At 34.1% G+C, this 20100-nt stretch overlaps 1 protein-coding gene across 2 annotated transcripts in view; it reads right to left on the minus strand.

Moving 5' to 3' along the window:
* AGL (amylo-alpha-1,6-glucosidase and 4-alpha-glucanotransferase) overlaps window positions 1-20100 on the minus strand; it is an 83262-nt gene that overhangs the window by 30311 nt on the left and 32851 nt on the right. For both annotated transcript variants that reach the window (XM_022584250.3, XM_089922361.1), the window contains 10 exons: window positions 19380-19504; window positions 19178-19290; window positions 18925-19059; window positions 16369-16499; window positions 13367-13503; window positions 12961-13094; window positions 11879-12054; window positions 7535-7637; window positions 4091-4316; window positions 2777-2888 (listed from right to left, as the gene is read on the minus strand). In XM_022584250.3, coding sequence (XP_022439958.1) covers window positions 2777-2888; window positions 4091-4316; window positions 7535-7637; window positions 11879-12054; window positions 12961-13094; window positions 13367-13503; window positions 16369-16499; window positions 18925-19059; window positions 19178-19290; window positions 19380-19504 — 1392 coding nt within the window. The remainder of the gene's footprint in view (window positions 1-2776; window positions 2889-4090; window positions 4317-7534; window positions 7638-11878; window positions 12055-12960; window positions 13095-13366; window positions 13504-16368; window positions 16500-18924; window positions 19060-19177; window positions 19291-19379; window positions 19505-20100) is intronic.

The raw sequence follows: 20100 nt of genomic DNA on the forward strand, positions 1-20100 counted from the left end.
TGCAGTGGTTGAGAGTCCACCTGCCAATGCAGGTGACATGGGTTCGTGCCCCGGTCCGGGAAAATCCCACATGACGCGGAGCGGCTAGGCCTGTGAGCCATGGCCGCTGAGCCTGCGTGTCCGGAGCCTGTGCTCCGCAATGGGAGAGGCCACAACAGTGAGAGGCCCGCGTACCGCAAAAAAAAAAAAAAAAAAAAAAATTGTAAAAGGCAAACTCACATAGTTAATAGAAGTTAATGTGAGATTATCTTTGAGACATGAAGGTGGGGTAGGATTTCTGAAATGAAATATGGTGAAGGACACCATAGATAAATTGGGAAAAGGTTTGTGCAATTCTAAAACTAATGATGGACAAATATCTAGAATAAACAAAAAACTCCTGATAATCAACATGAAAAATACAGGAATGCCAAAAGAAAGATGAGTAAAGGCATAGAACATGAACAAATAATTTATAGAAAAGGAAACTTTCCAAAGAGGCCAATAAACATATGAGCAAATACTCAAATTCAATAACAGGAGAATTGCGAGTTAAAACAATTACATATGGCTTTACACCCATATTTGGCATTAGAGGATAATGCCAAATGTTGGTAGGCATATGGACACTTAAGAAGCTACTATGATTGTTAATGGGAATAGAGACTGGTGCAGTAATTCTGGAAAGGAATGTGGTAGTGTTTAAACAAAGGTCATAAGAGTATAGTATATGTAGCTCTGATATACCAATGTTAAGTGAAATAAGCCAGACATAAAAAGACAAAAATTACATACTTCCATTTATATGAGGTACCTAGAATAGTCAAATTCATAGAGACAGAAAGTAGATTAGTAGCTACTAGGGGCTAGCAAGGGAGAGAATGAGGAATTATTGCTAACTGGGTATAGTTTCAGTTTGGGATGATGAAAAAGTTCTGGAGATGGATAGCGATGATGGTTGAAAAACAGTGCAAATGTACTTAAAGCCACTGCACTGTACACTTAAAAATGGCTAAAATGATATACTTTATGATAAAATGGTAAATGTGTATTTCACCACACACACTTAACAGTAGAAAACCAGCAATCCAATTAGAAAATGGATAAAAGACATGAATAGACATTTCATCAATGAGGGGATATGGATGGTAAATAAGCACGTGAAGAGATGTTTAAAACCATTAATAGGGAAATGCAAATCAAAACCACAATGTGTAGTGGTCTACACAACTATCAGCACATCTGAAAATAGGTGATAACAACAAATTCTGGCAAGGATGTGGAGAAACTGGATCTATCCAGCTTGCTGGTGGGAATATGAAATGAAAATAGTTTGGCAATTTCTTATAAAACAAAACATGTGCTGACCACATCACCCAATCACATTATTGGGCATTTATCTCAGAGAAATGAAAACTTATGTTTACACAAAAACCTGTATATGAATGTTTATAGCAGCTCCATTTGTATTAGCCAAAAAAATTGGAAACAACCTAAATATCCTTCAAAAGATGAATGGTGCATTCATAAAAGGGAATACTACTTAGCAATAAAAACTAATAAAATATTGATAAATGCAGCAACTTGGATAGTTCTCAAGGGGGATTATGTTTAGTGAAAGAACGAATCTCAAAAGGTTACATACTATATGATTCCATTTATCTACATTCTCAAAATGACAAAGTATAGAGATGCAAAACAGATTGGCAGTTGTTAGAGACCAGGGATGGCTGGTGTGACTATAATGGGATAGCACAAGGAAAACCTCTTTGGTGACAGAACAGCTCTGTACCTTGACTGTGGTAGTGGTTACATGAAACTATACATGAGGTAAAACTGCACAGAAGTACACACACACACATACACACACACACAGATGAGTTAACGTAAAACTGGTGAAAAAGGAATATGGTCTATAGCTTAGCTAACAGTATGACACTAATATCTATTTCCTGATCTTGATATTGTACTACAGTTATATAAGATGTCCTCATTGGGGGAAGCTGGATGAAGGGTTCAGGGTACGCTTATGTGTCATTTTTGTAACTTTCTATCAGTCCCCAATTCTTTCAAAATTAAAAAGTTGAAAAAAAGGTCTACATGCACTTAAAGCAATATATATTTTGCAAGACAATACATGAATATACAACAAACCCACTGGAATGTCTCTTAGGGGAATGAGTAATAAAATAAATTATTGTTAGCCTTGCACTGGCTAATGATGATGACAGTGTGCCATAAAAATAGGAATATGATGAATTTCAAAGAGGTTATAAAAGTATATTTTAACTCTGAATACAAATAAACCTCTTTATAAAAAGTATTTTATAAGAGCCTAGATTATGGGGCAGACAAACTATGGATGAAATCCTAGCTCTGCCACTTAGCACCTGTGTGACTCTGGGCAAACTACTCTGCTTCAGTCACCTTATCAATAAAAAAGGGAACAATGTAACTCATGCCCAATGTTCTCAGAAGTGTTAAATGGGAATAACGTAGGTAAAGTAGTTAGCACAACGCTTAGCACATAGCAAGCACTCAATTATTAGCAATTATTGTTATGATTATAAATTCAAGCACCAAAATTACCTTTCAAACTGGCTGACAAAAGATATAACATCTTATCTTTCCTCTAGAAACTAAAACTAAACTGGTGAGATCAGAAACTCTTAATCTTTTTCATTATTATATTCTGAAGTTTTATACACAAATAAAATACTTGTGAAATAAATGAACAATTACAAGGTTTAATTTCATCTCATCACTAAATCTTTACTATGTACCTAAAGTTATGTACCTTCATCTTTCATGTTCCGATCTATCTGTGGACCAGCATTCCTTTCTCGGAACTGTATGCCCTGCATGTGTCTTTGCATAGCTTCCTGTATTACTTCAAACAATGGTTGATCCTGTTTGAGATATAATGGATGTTACCTCTGTTAGAAATCACATTTTTCTTATCGTCTCCCAAATTCCACAACTGAAGTTTTGTGGAAACATATATTTTTCCCTTAAAAGGAGAAACGGGGATAAGGGGTGGGACTGGGGAAAGAAGCAGCTCCTATACATCATATAATAGATCAGACCTTTGGCATATGAACATTTAACATACTGTAGTTTTAACTATAAATTCTGTGACATGAAATAATTTGTAATTTGCTGATACATGAAAAATAATCTTGTGAGCTTGTGTAATCTGCGTTAGAGTGAACAGTTCAGCTAATAAATGAATCTAGCTTATTATACAGAAATCTGAGTTTTAAATTGGCATTGCTCTTCTAATTCATCCACATACATAGCAATGGAGACAAACTATATACTATAATGGTAATTTACTTTAGGTTACAAAATTTTTTGGACAAATATTCTTTGAACACTTCATGATAGAAACATGGTAGTGACATAAATCTATGCTAGCCCTGAGGTAGCTTAGAAGTCCTCCATACCAAATAAACTGTAACATAAATGCAGATCAGAAGTGGCAAAAGTACAATATCCCTGGGGGAAAAAAGAACACAAAAAAATGTTTATTCATTCTGCACTGCTCATAAGATAAACTTTGAACTCCCTGGATTGGTAGCCAAGGCTCTCCAACCTGGTCCACCCTTTCCACGATCCCTTACTACCCTATAGGTACCCTACACAAAAAGCCAAACTAGACTGAGCAGTATTTCCTAAACTGTGCGCCAATCCACCCTGTGCTTTATTATTCATTTCATCTTTAATATCTTCTCACAACTTCCCTCATCTCTGATGAAATCCTACTCACCTTTCAAGGTTTAGTTTAGGTGAAATTTTAGTTACTTTCTGTAGTCCTCCCTGAGACCCACCTACTAGATCATCTCTCTTTCTTTTATGAGACTACATAGCACTTCCCTCTTTTTTGCAATGATTGTATTATATACACATCACCTCTTCTACCATGTTGCAAGCTCTTTAGGCAAACAGCAAGTCTTATCTCTGTAATCTCTCATAGTAGCAGCAGGTGCTAAATAAATACCAATATTTGAAGAATTTGTAAGATTCAGGTTCTTAATTTTACATGTATTTTATATTAGACGCTAAAAGTCATTTTTCAGGAAAAAAAATTATTTTAAGAAATGATCTTTACCAGTGTACCAGCAGACAAAGGAGCAGAATCATCTGTAGGATACATTCTGGAAACTGGGCACCTGAGAATGTCTAGACCATTTGGGACCATTTTACAATAATCCTGAATACACTGCAGCCACCACCACACAGCATCTCGGCAGTTGTATCTGGCATAAGTTCCTTCACCCAGGAGATTAGGAATGAGACCATGTCTCAGGGTACCAGCAAATGCTAAAATAATATTCCTAAAACAACAGAATTAGGTGAATCATTTGACATGAAAACAATCACTTAAAAAATTGAAGACAAAAAAGTCACTCTTGGTAATCATTATTTTTTATGTATTTTCTCTCCTGCCCTTATTTCTTTGTGTTTTCATGTAGAAAGAGGTCATAATATAAAATAAGCACTGAATTAAAAGTTAGGAACCTTGATCTTAGCCCTGTCTTTTTCTCTAACAATCTGTGTGACTAACCACCTCTGGGAGAATATTTTTTCATCTGTGGAGTTTGGGATTAGACTGGGTGATTTTTAAGGTCCCTCATAGCTCTAGGTTTTACTTTTGAAATCCCTCGTATTTCAAAATCTGAGGAACTAAGAACATGAATCTTATTACTTTAAATAGCAGATACCAAGAATAAAACAACCATATAAGAAAATAAATGGGTAAAAACTGACCTTGAAAAACATAATTTATTTTCAAAAACTTGTAGAGAAAATTTTATCTTTCAAAGTGTTATTCTACTATCATACACCAAATGACAACTTTGTAAGATGGCATGGCATTCTAGAAAGAGCATGAAACTGAGAAATAAGAAGACTGAGATTTAAATCCTAGTGTTGCCATCTGTATGACCTTGGAAAAGGCATTTAAAATCTCTAGGCCTCAACGCTTTTTGGCTAAACCATTTAGAAATTTAATTAATTCTATATATCAGTTCAATGCCCATTTCTTTTTAAAAAATTAAAAAAAAAATTTTGGCTGTGTTGTGTCTTCATTGCTGTGCATGGGCTTTCTCTAGTTGTGGTGAGTGGGGACTACTCTTCGTTGCGGTGTGCGGGCTTCTCATTGCAGTGGCTTCTCTTGTTGCAGGACACGGGCTCTAGGCATGCGGGCTTCAGTAGTTGCGGTACATGGGCTCAGTAGTTGTGGCGCACAGGCTTAGTTGCTCCGTGGCATGTGAGATCTTCCCGGACCAGGGATTGAACCCGTGTCCCCTGCATTGGCAGGTGGGCTCTTAACCACTGCGCTACCAGGGAAGTCCCATGCCCATCTCTTAAATTATAGTGTAAGAGGAACTTTTTATCTTCGCAGTACAAAAGTGTTAGTATGGACTGTGATACTTCCAATTAATAAAAAGTCAGAGTATTAGCAATCTTAATCATCTAGAACATGTCATACATGAGAAAGTTGAATAAAAAGTCCTCTGTCCATGAACATCTCTGCAGAGGGTGGAAGTAGAACTATCTGTGGTAGAGACATCCATGTGTCCACCAAAATGGCTTTCCTATACATCCCAGCCTACCTTACACTTGGCTGTGGCTAAATGACTGCATTCTAAGGCAAAAGAATGTTAAGTACATGGAACAGGTGTGTGTTCCTCAGGCTCTCTTTCCCTCTCTGCCAGCTGACTGGAGAGAACCTAGAGTCCCTGGAAGATGGTATATCCTGAAGATAAAGAAGCCTATATCCCTTCACCACTAAGTAGAAAGTTCCCTCCTCAACACCCGTACAGGATCACAAGCAAATGAATTTCGTTTGTGAAAAGCCATTGAAATTTAAGAGTTTATAATTTATAGCAGCTAGCACTACCGTAACAAATGCATTATATTCTGGGAAATCATCTAGATCAGGGGTAAACAAACTTTTTTCTGTAAAGGGTCAGATAGTAAATATTTTAGGCTTTGTTGGCCATATATGGTCTCATCATATATATATATATATATATATATATATATATATTTAATGATCCTTTAAAAATGTAAAAACCATTCTTAGCTCATAGGTCATACAAAACAATTGACAGGCCATAGTTAGCTGATGCCTGATCTAGACAGTCATATGTAAAACTAAGTAGCAGAAATTTTTGACAGTACATAGAAGTGATCATTGGGAGCCCAGATAACAATGAAAGTAACAATAATTATTTTAAAAATGAGCATTTATGGAGTGCTTAGCATGTGGCAGACATTGCTCTAGATACTTTAACTGTATTAGCTTATTTAATCCTCACAAAAACCCTATAAGGTAAGTGCTATAACCATTCTACGAAGAGCACAAAGAGAACAAATAATTTGTCAGGTGGGCATTTGGAACCAGGATTAGAACCTGGTAGTCTGGCCCAAACCCAAATTCTTAACCACTATACTATGCTCCTGACGTTCCACTTCCTACTTCTTAATCACGGTCATTTAGGGGCATTTGGGGGAGAAGCACACAGCCTCCCAAATTTCTATAGCCCCATAATAGTATCTTAAGTCCATAATAAAATGTCTTATTATATATTAGGTTAGTATAGGGAAGCATATAATACATTTTAGATGCTCACTTAGAAATTTCCAATTTTAAAAGGATAAGAAATAAAACTTGTCATTTGGAGAGGCAAACCTCCAGTTATTTCTCGGGTGACATCAAAATAAGGTATCATATAAATGCTTTTTTTGCTACAAGTTTTAACTTGCAGAGCAGTGATTTCAAACTTTAGTCTTAGGCCGCTGAAAATCACCTGGAGCCCCCGTGAAAACACAGATTGCCATCTGCCAACTCTGCCCTTTCCACCCCCAGGTTTGGATTCAGCAGATCCAGCATAGAGATCAAGAATTTGCATTTCTAACAAGCTGTCAGATGATGGTGACACTGCTGATTTGTGGAACACTATACAGCACTGATGTAGAGCCTTTCTTTTCTACCTCCGATAAATTCATACATAATATTGTGACATAAGAAAACACTATTTTAAGTCTAGAAAACATAAAACTGGAGGTTACGAGGTCTCACATTAAAAAGAAGAAAACCTGGTATTATAATTCTTTCTACCGGACTCCATCAAAAAGCCAGCAATGCCTTCATTATGGAAGAACAAAAAATGGCAGACTTTCCAATTTTACCTAAAAGTTCATCTGAGTTCTTACACTTAACTTGGGCATAGAAATTTTACTCTTTAGTGAGTGATGTTAGTAATATGGTTATACATTTTTTAGTTTTACTTGAAATAAAGTAGCAAATGCTAAAGATAACCTGATCTGTAACATGAAGGGTTAGAATTTGGTAACTTTAAAGATTTTCACTTCTTTGAAATTCTATGATCCTATTAATTGAATATATAAAAAATAAAATTAAAAAACACACCTAAGGAAAACATGCCTCCCAAATGTTGAGAATAGATGAATAAGAAATGTTTGAAGAGCATGTGAAAAACATTCGAACATAAACCTGCATTGCAACTTTTTAGAGATTTCCTACCTGGCCTCCAAGTAGCGTCCAGTAATCAGCAGCAGACCTCTAAGGGCAATAAAAGTATCCCTTCCCCAGCAGCGGAAAATACCAGAAGAAAAGTGAGGTAAGCCTAACAGAAAACACAACAAAGTAATATATTAACCTTAATATACACAAACCTATGAACTCCATTACTACAGATGAGTTGCTCTAAACTTGGGGGTCAAGGATGAGCTAAAAAGAGTCTTCAAACCCTCTTATGGTATCTGCAGAATGTATGGCTATACTTATGTCAACTTTTGTGTGATGACGTTCCATAATCATATCTGATTCTTAAAGGAATCTGTCACCCAAAATAGATTAAGAATCAGTGCTAGAGAGCGATGCTTATCTGAATTGGTTCAAATGTGTGAGTCTTTAAACACAGATAAACTTTCTTTTAGTAAATTAAAGTTAAAGATTAAAATCAGACGTCAAATATCTAACACATGAAGGAACTCTTAATATAATAGCAATGATATATTTTAAAAGGTTCTATGTGCAATTCGAAGGCAATAAATTAATCTAAATATGAGATGATTACCTTAATGATACATAATTAAATGTTTATTAATCTATCACTATAGAGTTACTTTATTACCAAATTTCCCATTGACTTAAAATGACTTAGAAGTGTTATAGTTTGTTAGCCAGAGACAATTTTTACAGATGAAAACAAGGATTTCAGATGCCAAATAACTTGAACATTCTAGGTAACTGCAGCTTTTATGCATGAAGTAAAACAGAGTGACTGGTGGATAAAATCGAAAATTTTACTTTTAGATTGAGTTTGGTTTCTTACAAAACATGAAAAGAATATAATTGTTATCTGTACTTGTACTAAAAACAATAATCAGTAGGAAAGTAAAGCAAAGGAAATTAGCATTTCACTCAAGAAAACCAACTATGCTGAAGTAAATGTAACAAATATTTTAGGAAGGGAAAACTGAGGTCATAAAATGTTCACAGCATTCATTCATAACTATTTTCTAAGCACTTAACACTATTTGACAATATCTTGTTTGTTTTCTGGTTTGTTGAATGAATGTCTCTCCCCAATAGAAAATAAGATTCATGATAACAGAAATCTCATTTGCATTGTTTACCAAAGTATATCACTGAAAATTGTAACTGGCACATATCACTATAAAAATTTACTGAATGAATGAAATAAAAGATTAATTATAAAAGGTAAATTGAGAGGTGAAAGAATTTGACTAAGATAAACAAAAATTGGCAATACTTCACAAAACTTTAAGTTTCTGTTTATTGGGTCTTCACCTTGTATATTCTTCTGTTAAGAAAACATCAGAACTAAAGGTAACATCAGACGTTTCTTTCTATATTGTCTTTCAAACAGTGGTACAAAATTTCCCTAAACACTCTGTGTATCATTTATACACGGTTCACATATACAGTTTATACACTGGGTTGGCCAAAAAGTTCGTTTGGTTTTTTCCATAAGATGGCTCTAGTAGCGCTTAGTTGTCTTTAACTTCATTCAAAATAATTTTGTTATACTGTATTGTGACAGCTGTCATATCAGTGTGCATTAAAAAAAAAACTTATCAAAATTGGTGAATTTCTGTGTAGCCATTTTAATACGGAAGATGGAAGAAAAAAAGCAACATTTTTGGCATATTATGCTTTATTATTTCAAGAAAGGTAAAAATGCAACTGAAACGCACAAAAAGATTTGTGCAGTGTATGGAAAGGTGCTGTGACTGATAACTTGTCAAAAGTGGTTTGCGAAGTTTTGTTTTGGAGATTTCTCGCTGGATGATGCACCATGATCAGGTAGACCAGTTGAAGTTGAAAGTGATCAAATTGAGACACTAATTGAGAACAATCAACATTATACCACATGGGAGATAGCCGACATACTCAAAATATCCAAATCAAGCACTGAAAATCATTTGCACCAGCTTGGTTATGTTAATCACTTTGATCTTGGGTTCCACGTAAGTTAAGTGAGGAAAACCTTCTTGACCGTTTCCGCATGAGATTCTCTACTGCAACATAATGAAAACATTCCATTTTTAAAACAAATTGTGACAGGTGATGAAAAGTGGATACTGTACAACAATGTGGAACGGACGAGATCGTGGGGCAAGCAAAATGAACCACCACCAACCACACCAAAGGCCGGTCTTCATCCAAAGAAGGTGATGTGTGTATATGGTGGGATTGGAAGGGAGTCCTCTATTATGAGCTCCTTCCGGAGAACTAAATGATTAATTCCGACAAGTACGGCTCCCAATTAGACCAACTGAAAGCAGCACTTGACGAAAAGCGTCTGGGATTAGTCGACAGAAAACTCATCATCTTCCATCAGGATAACGCAAGACCACATGTTTCTTTGATGACCAGTCAAAAACTGGTACATCTTGGCTGGGAAGTTCTGATTCATCCGCTGTATTCACCAGACATTGAACCTTTGGATTTCCATTCATTTCGGTCTTTACAAAATTCTCTTAATGGAAAAAAAAAAAAATTCAATTCCCTGGAAGACTGTAAAAGGCACCTGGAACAGTTCTTTGCTCAAAAAGATAAAAAGTTTTGGGAAGGTAATGGAACAAAACGGTGCATATGATGTTCAATAAACTTCTTGGTGAAAATTAAAAACGTGTCTTTTATTTTTACTGTAAAAATCGAAGGAACCTGCTGGCCAACCCAATATATGGTTGATGATGTGATTCTGATGATGATGATGACAGCAGCTATCACATACATATATATAGTACTCTGTGCGGCACAGACTTCCTGGTACTTTAACCCACTTAACACCTTGCATAAAATGTAAGTATAGATAGATCCAAGGGTGAGTCTGAGTTGGTATGCCCCAAAATACAGGCAGTTAGTCTTTGTTAAAAAGTCAAAACTATAAAATCTCTAGCACTGATGTGTGGAAATGTTTGTATTACTTTTTGACCTCTCAGAGTATATGACTTAAGATCACACATCTTCTGAATGATTTCTACCTTGTCAATTATTATAAAAGCTTATAATTATATATATATATTGCACCACTGTCACCAAAGGAAGGTATTCCTGGCCTTTGTATTCATTTAAAAATGAGACGAAGAAATCTATCTGCAAATCTGAGTACAGTCCTATATATTGTTAGTATGGAGTATATAAAACTCTCCTTTAGCATGTTAGAAAGAAATCCCAGAACTTTTATTTATATTTATGAACTTATATTTTTAGTTTCTCTTTTTGTTTTACATTGTACCTGATATGTAAACATACCAAGTATCATAACTTATATCAGTATATCATTTATGATATCAATACATCAGTATATTTATTTTGGGAGTGCTTAACAACAGCAGTGAATAATCAAAAATGTTGAGATCACTATTCTATGTAATAGGCTTCTAAACAATAAGCTTTAAAATCAAATTCTGCCTATCAACTTTTTTTCACAATGGCCCTGTTCAGTTTTATGACCATCTGCATGGATTCACAGGAGAAAGTACCAGAAGGAGATCAAATAGTTGAGTGAAAATCTAAAACACAATTACATAATTAAAACATTTCAGAAGGTTCACATGATCATTCCAAATGAAAAGTTAACTTCTTTTTTAGTTGTTGGGTCCACTAGGTCTTTTTTCTTGGTCTGAGCAAATGCAAATTTAAGGGTAAACAGAGGAATTCACAAGGACAACACTGTTACTTTCATCCTGCAATTAGTATTTTTCAGTTTAGTTTGGAAAGTTCTAAACTTCAGTGGACTCAAATATTAAATACTTCTTAGAAATAGCTTGAAATTTATTAAGAAGAAACCAAAAGCCTATTTTGCTTAGATTTCAACTTGTTACTTGATTCGGGTTTTAAATCTACTTTCAGGAAAAACACCAATAGAGCTGAAAGCATTTGATTGCAATTAGACACATAATAAAAATTATTTAACATTTGTTTCGTGTTTTGTAACTTGGTTGGGTTAATTTTACAAGGTTGGGTTAATTTTTAATATTGGGAAACAAGTATATGTAATGGAAAAAGGGTAGTAAAACAAATTTGATTAAAAAAAGCAAAATGTCATAAGTTGGAAAAATAAACATGAAAAAAAGGATTAACTGGCCACAATAAAAAATGCACATAAATAAATGTCTGGTGCACAGTGGTAATTAAATAGTTAGAACGGTTATTATTTTTACAAGTGAATACCTATGAAATTTTACTAAGCAGTAACATGAAATCTTGAATAACATCATGAGTTTTTTTTTTTTCTTTTTTTTTCATCATGAGTTTTTTTTAATAATAATTTCTTCATAATGTCCTCTCTAATTCTGACTTACACATTTAACCTTGTACATAATTTCTTACCTGCGGCTAGAGACACACAACACTGCTCCTTCTCTCTTGTGATTTCATTCAGCCTGCATGGTACATCCATAAGGGAAGGTGAAAGAAGTGGCAGAGAAGGGGATTTTCCTACTCCACACATTTGGACTGAACCCAGGGAAAGGTGTTTCACAAAGGTAGAACCGTTCTGAACAAAGCTGCAACAATGTTATAGAGTTCAAAATATTATGTGTAGAAATACAGAATTTTTTATTATTCATTTATTTATTCAACAAATTTTATTAGGGTAAGAACAACTAAGTTGAGACCTACCTGTGTAAAACAGATTTTTAAGAGTACAACACAATATTGTTATTTATAGCCACAATGTTGTACATCAGATCTCAAAACTTACTTATCTTGCATACCTGAAATTTTACACCCATTGATTCAAAAATTTTTGGCAGTATTATTTTACTTGGTTTCTTCCCTTCAAAAAGTCTCTCTACACAAATGTGTAACAATGCTAATATCAGTAGAACAAAATTTTCAATTTGGATAAGGTTTCAGAACTGCTTTCATTTCACCCAGTATTCTGTCTAGCTGGCTTTAAAAGGCCTGTTGTAAAACAAATGGTGGGGCTGAAGTTTTGTTCTTTCTGAAATCATGCTCAAATTGATTTGGCAGCTCTTCACTGGTACATTCCGACCTGTGGTTTCATTTTAGGGAAATTCACCAATAAAGGCAAATTTCCTTTATAATAATAGCAGAATATTTTTTCTGTTAATTAATGAAAAATTAGAAAAAAGAATGCTGTGTGTAGATTTATGAAATTGTATCCATTAACTTAACAAGTCAAGGAATAAATAGAAACAGATAACATAAAACAAGTAAAATTTCCCATCAACACGTTTTTTAGTTTCATAGAACAGATTTTAATAACTGTTTGTTTTTGTGTGTTCCAGATTAAAGGATGTTAATAAATTTACTATCCACTTATCAACTTTTTCAGCTCTATGCGTGTATGACAATTCCTCATGTTTTGGTCTTTTAAGAGTGTTTAAACTGACTGTATGTGGCTTCTACACAAACATGCTTATCTACTCAAGCTTTGCTGGATATACCTTGACATCTGCTTCCATGCTATATCCAGGAGAGTGGTATATGCACCAATTAATATAGCATCAAAGTAACAAGGGATAAGGTAACGTGGGATCTGCTTCAGGTAGAAGAACATAGCCTGCAACCATTTACCAACCTGTTATAAAATAATTTTAAAAGTTAATTTGATGTGCTTATAGGCTAGATGTATTTTAAAAGCTAAATCCAAACATGCAATTCTACTATCTAGCAGTCTATTAACCAGATATTCACTTATTAGAACTGAAAGACGATGAAGAAGGGAGGAAAATGTTTCAGTTTAGAAAATAATGTTTCAGGTTAGAAAACAATATAAATATTATATGTAGTATGTTAATATACTTCTTATTGTGCCCTTGTTTTTCTGGACTAGAATATAGCTTTACTTACTTCAGCAATGGTTCCTGACCGTGAAATAAGCCGGTTACTGACATAGTCAATCATCCAGTCTCCAGATCTCAAATTATCACAAAAGGGATGCCCCAAGTCATTCTTTGGTCTTATTTCTGCCAATATGGACATTAATCCTGAAAATTCAGAGAAATATCATGACAATTTAATCACTGGCAAAGGTAGTTTGTTCTCATAGCCTGGGCTGCTGCTAGTCTCTAGTGATTTGGGGTGAACACATATACAGGTAGACAGAAGGACTGCACAGTCCTTAGTGGCACTTCCCAGGGCTGGAGATAAGTGTGGCAACACTGACTTGAACCAAGATACAAAGGCATACTGAAGGGGACTGCTGTCACAGGAGCTATGCGGAGTTTTCCTAGATTCCTATTTTCTGGGGCTGGTCCTGCTCTTTTGAATTTTAATATTACAATATTCAAAGGCAATTGGCATAGCTTCCCTGCCCTAAGGATCTGGGGGAAGAAAACTGATAAGTCTGTATCTTTTCACAGTTGAAAAGTGGTGGATTCCTTAATATTCAGGCAAGATTTAAGAAAATCATAGAACTGGTTTCAGAGACAGCAAGAGCACCTATGGTGGTAATAAATAAAGTCTGTTTTGGAGAGGCTCTTTGAAATATAACAGGAGGTACTTGAACTAAATGAAGTATCAAAATGAGGTATACAGGCATATCCTCAAGTACTACTCAGATAGAAGTATTAGAATTCCTATGCATATATAGCACATTCTATTATTTCAATGACAGAGCAAGAGTACAACTTTCATTATTTAATAAGGTAGTAATTTCCACCTTAAAAAATTATATTGGCTTCATTTCAAATAAATTTATTTAGTTAGAATTTAATTAATTTTACTGTGTATATAGCATGTTTTGAGAAATTAAAAAATAAATATATAAATTTAAGATATTCTTTCCTTCAGGAAGCTTATAATCTTCTTTAGGAAACAAAGCTTAAAATATAAAAAAGTCTAGAAAACAAGACAGTATAAAATAATGGTCTATATACACCCTAGCATTTTCAGGGAAGGTAAATATTGCTCAGTAAGTGTTAGCTCCACTAACACTAAGTGTTAGCTCCACTGACGGAGCAGTGTTTTAGAAGAGAGGTCTGATGATACCCAATGGGATGGTATGATTTGTGGAAAAGGTATCAAGAGGTTGGAAAACTGGTTAGTTGGTTTTGTAGACAGGACTTAGTCCTAGACAGGATGATAACCGTGGAAATAAAAAGGAAATAGTATACCAAAAGAGAATACAGAAAAAAATCCAGAAGTCATGATTATTGATTTGGGGTGAACACATATACAATAATTTTGATTAATTATTGATCAAATGTTGAGGATAAAAGGGGCAGGTCCAAAAGTGGATTCCTGGATTCCAACATGACTGAATATGTATTGTTACAAGAAGTAGGGAAGGGGGATTTTGATTAGAGGAGAGAAAGGTCAGTGAAATGGTTAAGTGTGATTTAATCTGAGGTTGCTATTAACAGCCTGCTGGAAATATCAGGTGGCTGCTGGAAATACTAAATTGCCAGAGGGTAAAGGGATTGGTATAGAGTAAAAAATAAATCAGGGAAGGGCAATTATACTTAGAAAGAATGAGAAAAATCATTTCATGAGAAGGTAAAGAGAAATTAGTAAAAAACCGGACTTAACTTTAAGAAACATAAAGGCCAGAAAAAAAGTTCACACAACTATGGTCTTTTCAGGCAAACAGAAGGAGTTTAACAGCTCAGAGTGAAAATGGTAGGTATCTGCTTAAGAGTGGTAAGATGTATATTTCTTTATTACTCACAGCACAAAACATTTTTTGTTGAAAATGAGAATATTTTAGAAAAAAACAAAATGTCATAAGCACAAAAAGTCTTACAAATTTTTATTGAGAGCTTCTTATGTGCTTGATTTTGTAGAAGGTATGAAAGCTAAAAACCAAGAATCCCCCAAAAGGCAAACATTGTTCTTTCTCAAGGTACAGTCTACGTAGTGGAGTTTTAAAGCTAATTATCACTGAATACTTACTATGAACTATAAGCCTCTCTAAGTACTTTACATGTATTAATTCATTTAATCCTAACAGTAACCCCTTGTGGTAGATTCTGTTTTTATCTTCATTTTACAGATGAGAAAACTGAGCCACAGAGAGTTTACCACATAGTTATACAGCTAGTCGGTGCAACCCACAAAGTGTGGTTCTAAAGCCTATTTCTTGACCACCATAATAAAGATTCATACAAAAATTATATTTATTATTAAAATAAGGCAGTAAATTCCAAGGGCTAATAAGAGACATAATAGATAAATGCAATGGGTGTCTGAAGGACAAAGAAATTACTGTGAAAGCAATAGTTAAGGAAGGATTTGTGGAAGATGTTAAGAATTGAATTGGCCCTTAAAGATGGGTTAGATGGACAGAGAAATAAGGAGTTGAAAAGGAGGTTTGATAAGTGGGAAACTATATGAACCAGGAATACATGTGTGAGAAACCAAATTTCCTAGATAAAAATCTAAGAAAATATTACCAGCCAAATGAATTAAACTGATAGTTAAATATTTAGTTCCTGTATCCCACTTTACAACTACTCTAACTGCATAATATTTAACTGAAAGTTCTCTTTGTAGGTTAAAACAAATATGCAACAAAAAAATATTTCCAATTAGACAAAAAAGGAAGATGAATATATTTACAACCTAGTCCCATTTGGAGCCCAAACGAATGATCTCATTTAACCCTCATAAAAGTCTATGAATCAGACAATATTATTCACATTTTATGGAGGCAGAAGTTGGGGCACAGAGAATTTAAGTTACTTGCCAGAGGTCAATGAGTAGGTGGCGGAGCCAGTGGCAGAGCCATAATTTGAACCAAAGCAGTTGAACTCTGAGCCCATACTCTTATTCCTATAAGGAAGACACCATATGACCCTTAAATACAAAAACAAAAAACCCCGAAAAGTTTCACTATCCTTGTACTTGCTTACCTTGAAGACCTGCATATTTAAGAGATGACCAGTTTGGTATGTTATAACACCCTCCACCATCTTCTTGTTCTTCTGATTCACATCGGTAAAGTACCTGATTTAGCTCAGCCAAAGTTAATTTAGAGGCAATACTAAAAGTTGGAAAATAAAGAAAACTGGTTAAACATACTGAAATTTCACTTGCTCTCAATAAAAATAAAGAAAATCTGAATCATAACAAAAAATGTTTTAGCAATGTATGTTTTAGGAACTCAGCATTATACTATACATTGTACACAATATACATTTATAAATAATAATTAGAGGATAAACATGCTAAAAACTCAATTAGAAGTAACATTTCTCCCAAGCCAAAGAAATAATCAAGTGCTAAATTTTATTAATTAGAAGTATACTGGAAAAATCTTTTGGTTGCTATATCCTTTATCTTATAAATTTGTTTTTAATCTTTCTAGTTCAGACTTAGTTTTTCCTCTTCTTTACATTCTCCTATGTGGGGCAATAAGAACTTTTTATGCTAATTATCTTAAACTCAAAATAATTATCAAAGGACCAATAAAAGTATAATCAAAAGTCACAGTTAACGACCTTAGAAATCATGTGTTACTCTACTGCTACATTCCTCTCCTCTTCTCCTTTCAGCTCCTAAGGTTGCATTACCCTTCAGCTTGGTTGTTTAAGAAACCAGATTTTCTTAGATAAAGATGTTTCTTGATAATGAGCAGAAGGAAGTGTTTAACTATCATCGCCTTGGTTTCCCTTTGTCCAGTTAGCAGTGAGATTGTGTAAATGACTACACCTGAATGCAACTGAAACCCTACTTTCTTTCCTTGCACTTCTAACTACTCAGTTATATAATTTCATTTTATATAACTGAATACATATCCTCTGAGCTTAGAAAACTGTCAGCTGTGCTTTGTTCCCTCGGTCTTTGTTAGCCTCCCTCCTCCCAGCTGGGACTGACCCTTCCTCGGCAATTTGTGAATCAAGAGTGAGTCAAATCTATCAGTAGCCTCAGTACCAAGTCCATTCTAGTGCAGTATTTTTCAAGATGTAGTCAGTGAACTCCTTGCATAAGAATCACCTGCAAAGCATATTAAAGTGTAGATTTCTTGATCTTGTCCCAAAATAATCTAAGTAGCTCTGATGAGGAATGTACATTTTATAAACCTTCCATAGAAACACAAAACTGCTTCATCACAGATTTTTCTTTAGAATGTAACTACTAAGTATGGTTTGAATTAAGAGTTAATACCCTTATTAATAAAAGCTCTTAAAAAACAACAAAAACAATTGAACGGAACAGAAAAATGAGCTAATATGTAAAATGACATATCACCAAATAAATACAAATGGCTGATGAACAAAAAAATTAGCTTAAAATTTAAAATAAATTGAGATATCATTTTAAAGTATTCTATATTTACCAATTTGACTAATAGCTAACACTTACTGATCACTCACTCTGTGTCAAACACTATTCTGTGAGTCACTATAATTATATCTCTTAGGTAACTTGCCCAAGGTCTTATGTCTTACAGCAAAGAGTCTGAAATTAGACTCAAACCCTAGCAGTCTAGTCGCATCCTCTATGCTGTTAAACATTACAATAATATATACTCAGTATTAGTAAGGATGTGCGATACTAGACTCTTTTACATAGAGCTGAAAATATTAATTAATATAATCTTTCTGGAGCAGATTTGGCAGTATTAAAAGCCTCATATATACAGACAGTCTAACTCAGAAATTCCAACCCTGGAAATTATCCTAGTACTCATGATATCAAACATATATTGAGTATTCGTTATGTGCCATGAATTGTGTTAAGTGCTTTATATGCATTATCCTTTTTAATCCTTACAAAATCTAAGAGGTAGGAACTATTATAAGCCCCATTTTCCGGATGAGGAAACTGAGATGAAGAAAGTCTAAATAATTTGTTCAAGATCATACTGACAGTGGTGAAGCTGGAGTTAAACCCAGCCTTAAATTTCAAAACCCATACTCTTTAGTACTATATGGTACCACCTAGCAAGGGCTAATCTGATTAGTAAAGGAATAACTAAGGATTTATGCAAAGATGAATGTACAAAGACATACATAATAAGGAATAATTGGGAGCAATTCAGCTGTCCAAAAAATGTAGACTGATGAAATAAATTATGGTATAGCCATATATTAGAATAATGCATTGACATTAAATAAATGAAGTGGTAAGAAGTATGATGTATGCAACTTAGTCTCAAATAGTTCAGAAAAACTGTGTGTATATGTGTAGAGAGATGTGTATATAGATAGATATGTATAGCATATATATGTATACATGTTTATCTATCTATCTATCTGGGAGTGTATGGGTGAGAGCGCATGCTTGCATACACAGGCACAAGCCACAGGACAAAATGTTAACACTAAGTGATGAAAATACTCCTGGTCCTTAGACCATCCTTTAAGCAACAAGGATATACAGGACTCTTAAAACTGCTTAAATCAGGCTTGCGGTAACTTATCAGTTATTAAAGTGCAAATCACCATAATATAAGGCATACTTACGAAGCAAAAGGAATTTTTAATATAGGATCTGTGTTGTCAGCAGCAAGACTCCCAGATTTAAAATGAGGACTGAACTGTGTCAGATGATTTCGAAGAATTCCAACAGCAGCTTGTGCATGTGGATCAAGACTAACTCTGAAAACATTAATTAAAATATGGTTAATTTTTAGGAGTAATTTATTCAAAATTAACAGGATATGTAAAACACTTTAAATATAAGTAAAGTTAACAGTTTGAACTCTAATTAACATACCTGAATATAATAACACTTCCAGGAGACAAATTTTCAAACTCTATTTCTTGAATATATTCATTGGGTCCTTTTGTGGTAATTCCAGCTTGTTTAACAATTTTACTTCCATTAAGCTTGAAAAAAATTATATAAAACTGTTCAATAAATAATTCTAATGTCCTTAAAATGTTAAACACAGTAGTGGGATGAGAGTCCCAAATACCTGAATATGTTCTCTAATTTCTACTGTGATATTTGGCATTCCATTGATTGAATTAGCATCCTTCCTATAAGGTTCTGTATTTCTCTCAACAGTTCTAGCTTCAAGAACTACTTCTTCAATTTTGCCTAGGGATATATAAAAACTTTAGCAAAATTTCATATTAAACCATCTGAAATTAAGAATTGGTAAAGAGGTTTTAAATCACTTAACTTAAAGCTGAATATGAAATATCAGTTAATTTAAAAAAAAAACAGTCTGAAAGTAGATAATTCTACCCAAGATGCAACTTTTACACAATGCTTTAAAAAAAAAAATCACAACTTAATTAACAAAGCTTTATTTGAAAAGAGATCTCATCAAGTAATAATGGCTTAGCTCTGGGGAACAATATACAACCTTCCTAATACTGAGTGGAGAGAAAGTAGATCACTTGAAAGGCTTACATTTAAAAAATGGAATATTTCAAAGACAGAAAAAATAGGGAAAAATTTAAAACACCCAGATCTCTTTACCTCACTTAAGAAAACATTCCAAATCCAACTGATGTCCCTGTGTACCCTTTCTCCCCCTTCAGAGGCAACCACTACCTGAAGGTTGGGGTTCATTGATCCTGTGAATTTTTGCTACATATGTATGTTTCCCTAAGCAATATATACTATTCTCCATATGTCCAAGTTTATTTAAGTGGATTCAAGTTATATATACATTTCTGCAACTTCCT

This window comes from Delphinapterus leucas, chromosome 1 (assembly GCF_059928025.1).
Source record: "Delphinapterus leucas isolate spDelLeu-1000000601 "Yukka" chromosome 1, BTC_Dleu_Yukka2, whole genome shotgun sequence".
NCBI lineage: Eukaryota > Metazoa > Chordata > Mammalia > Artiodactyla > Monodontidae > Delphinapterus > Delphinapterus leucas.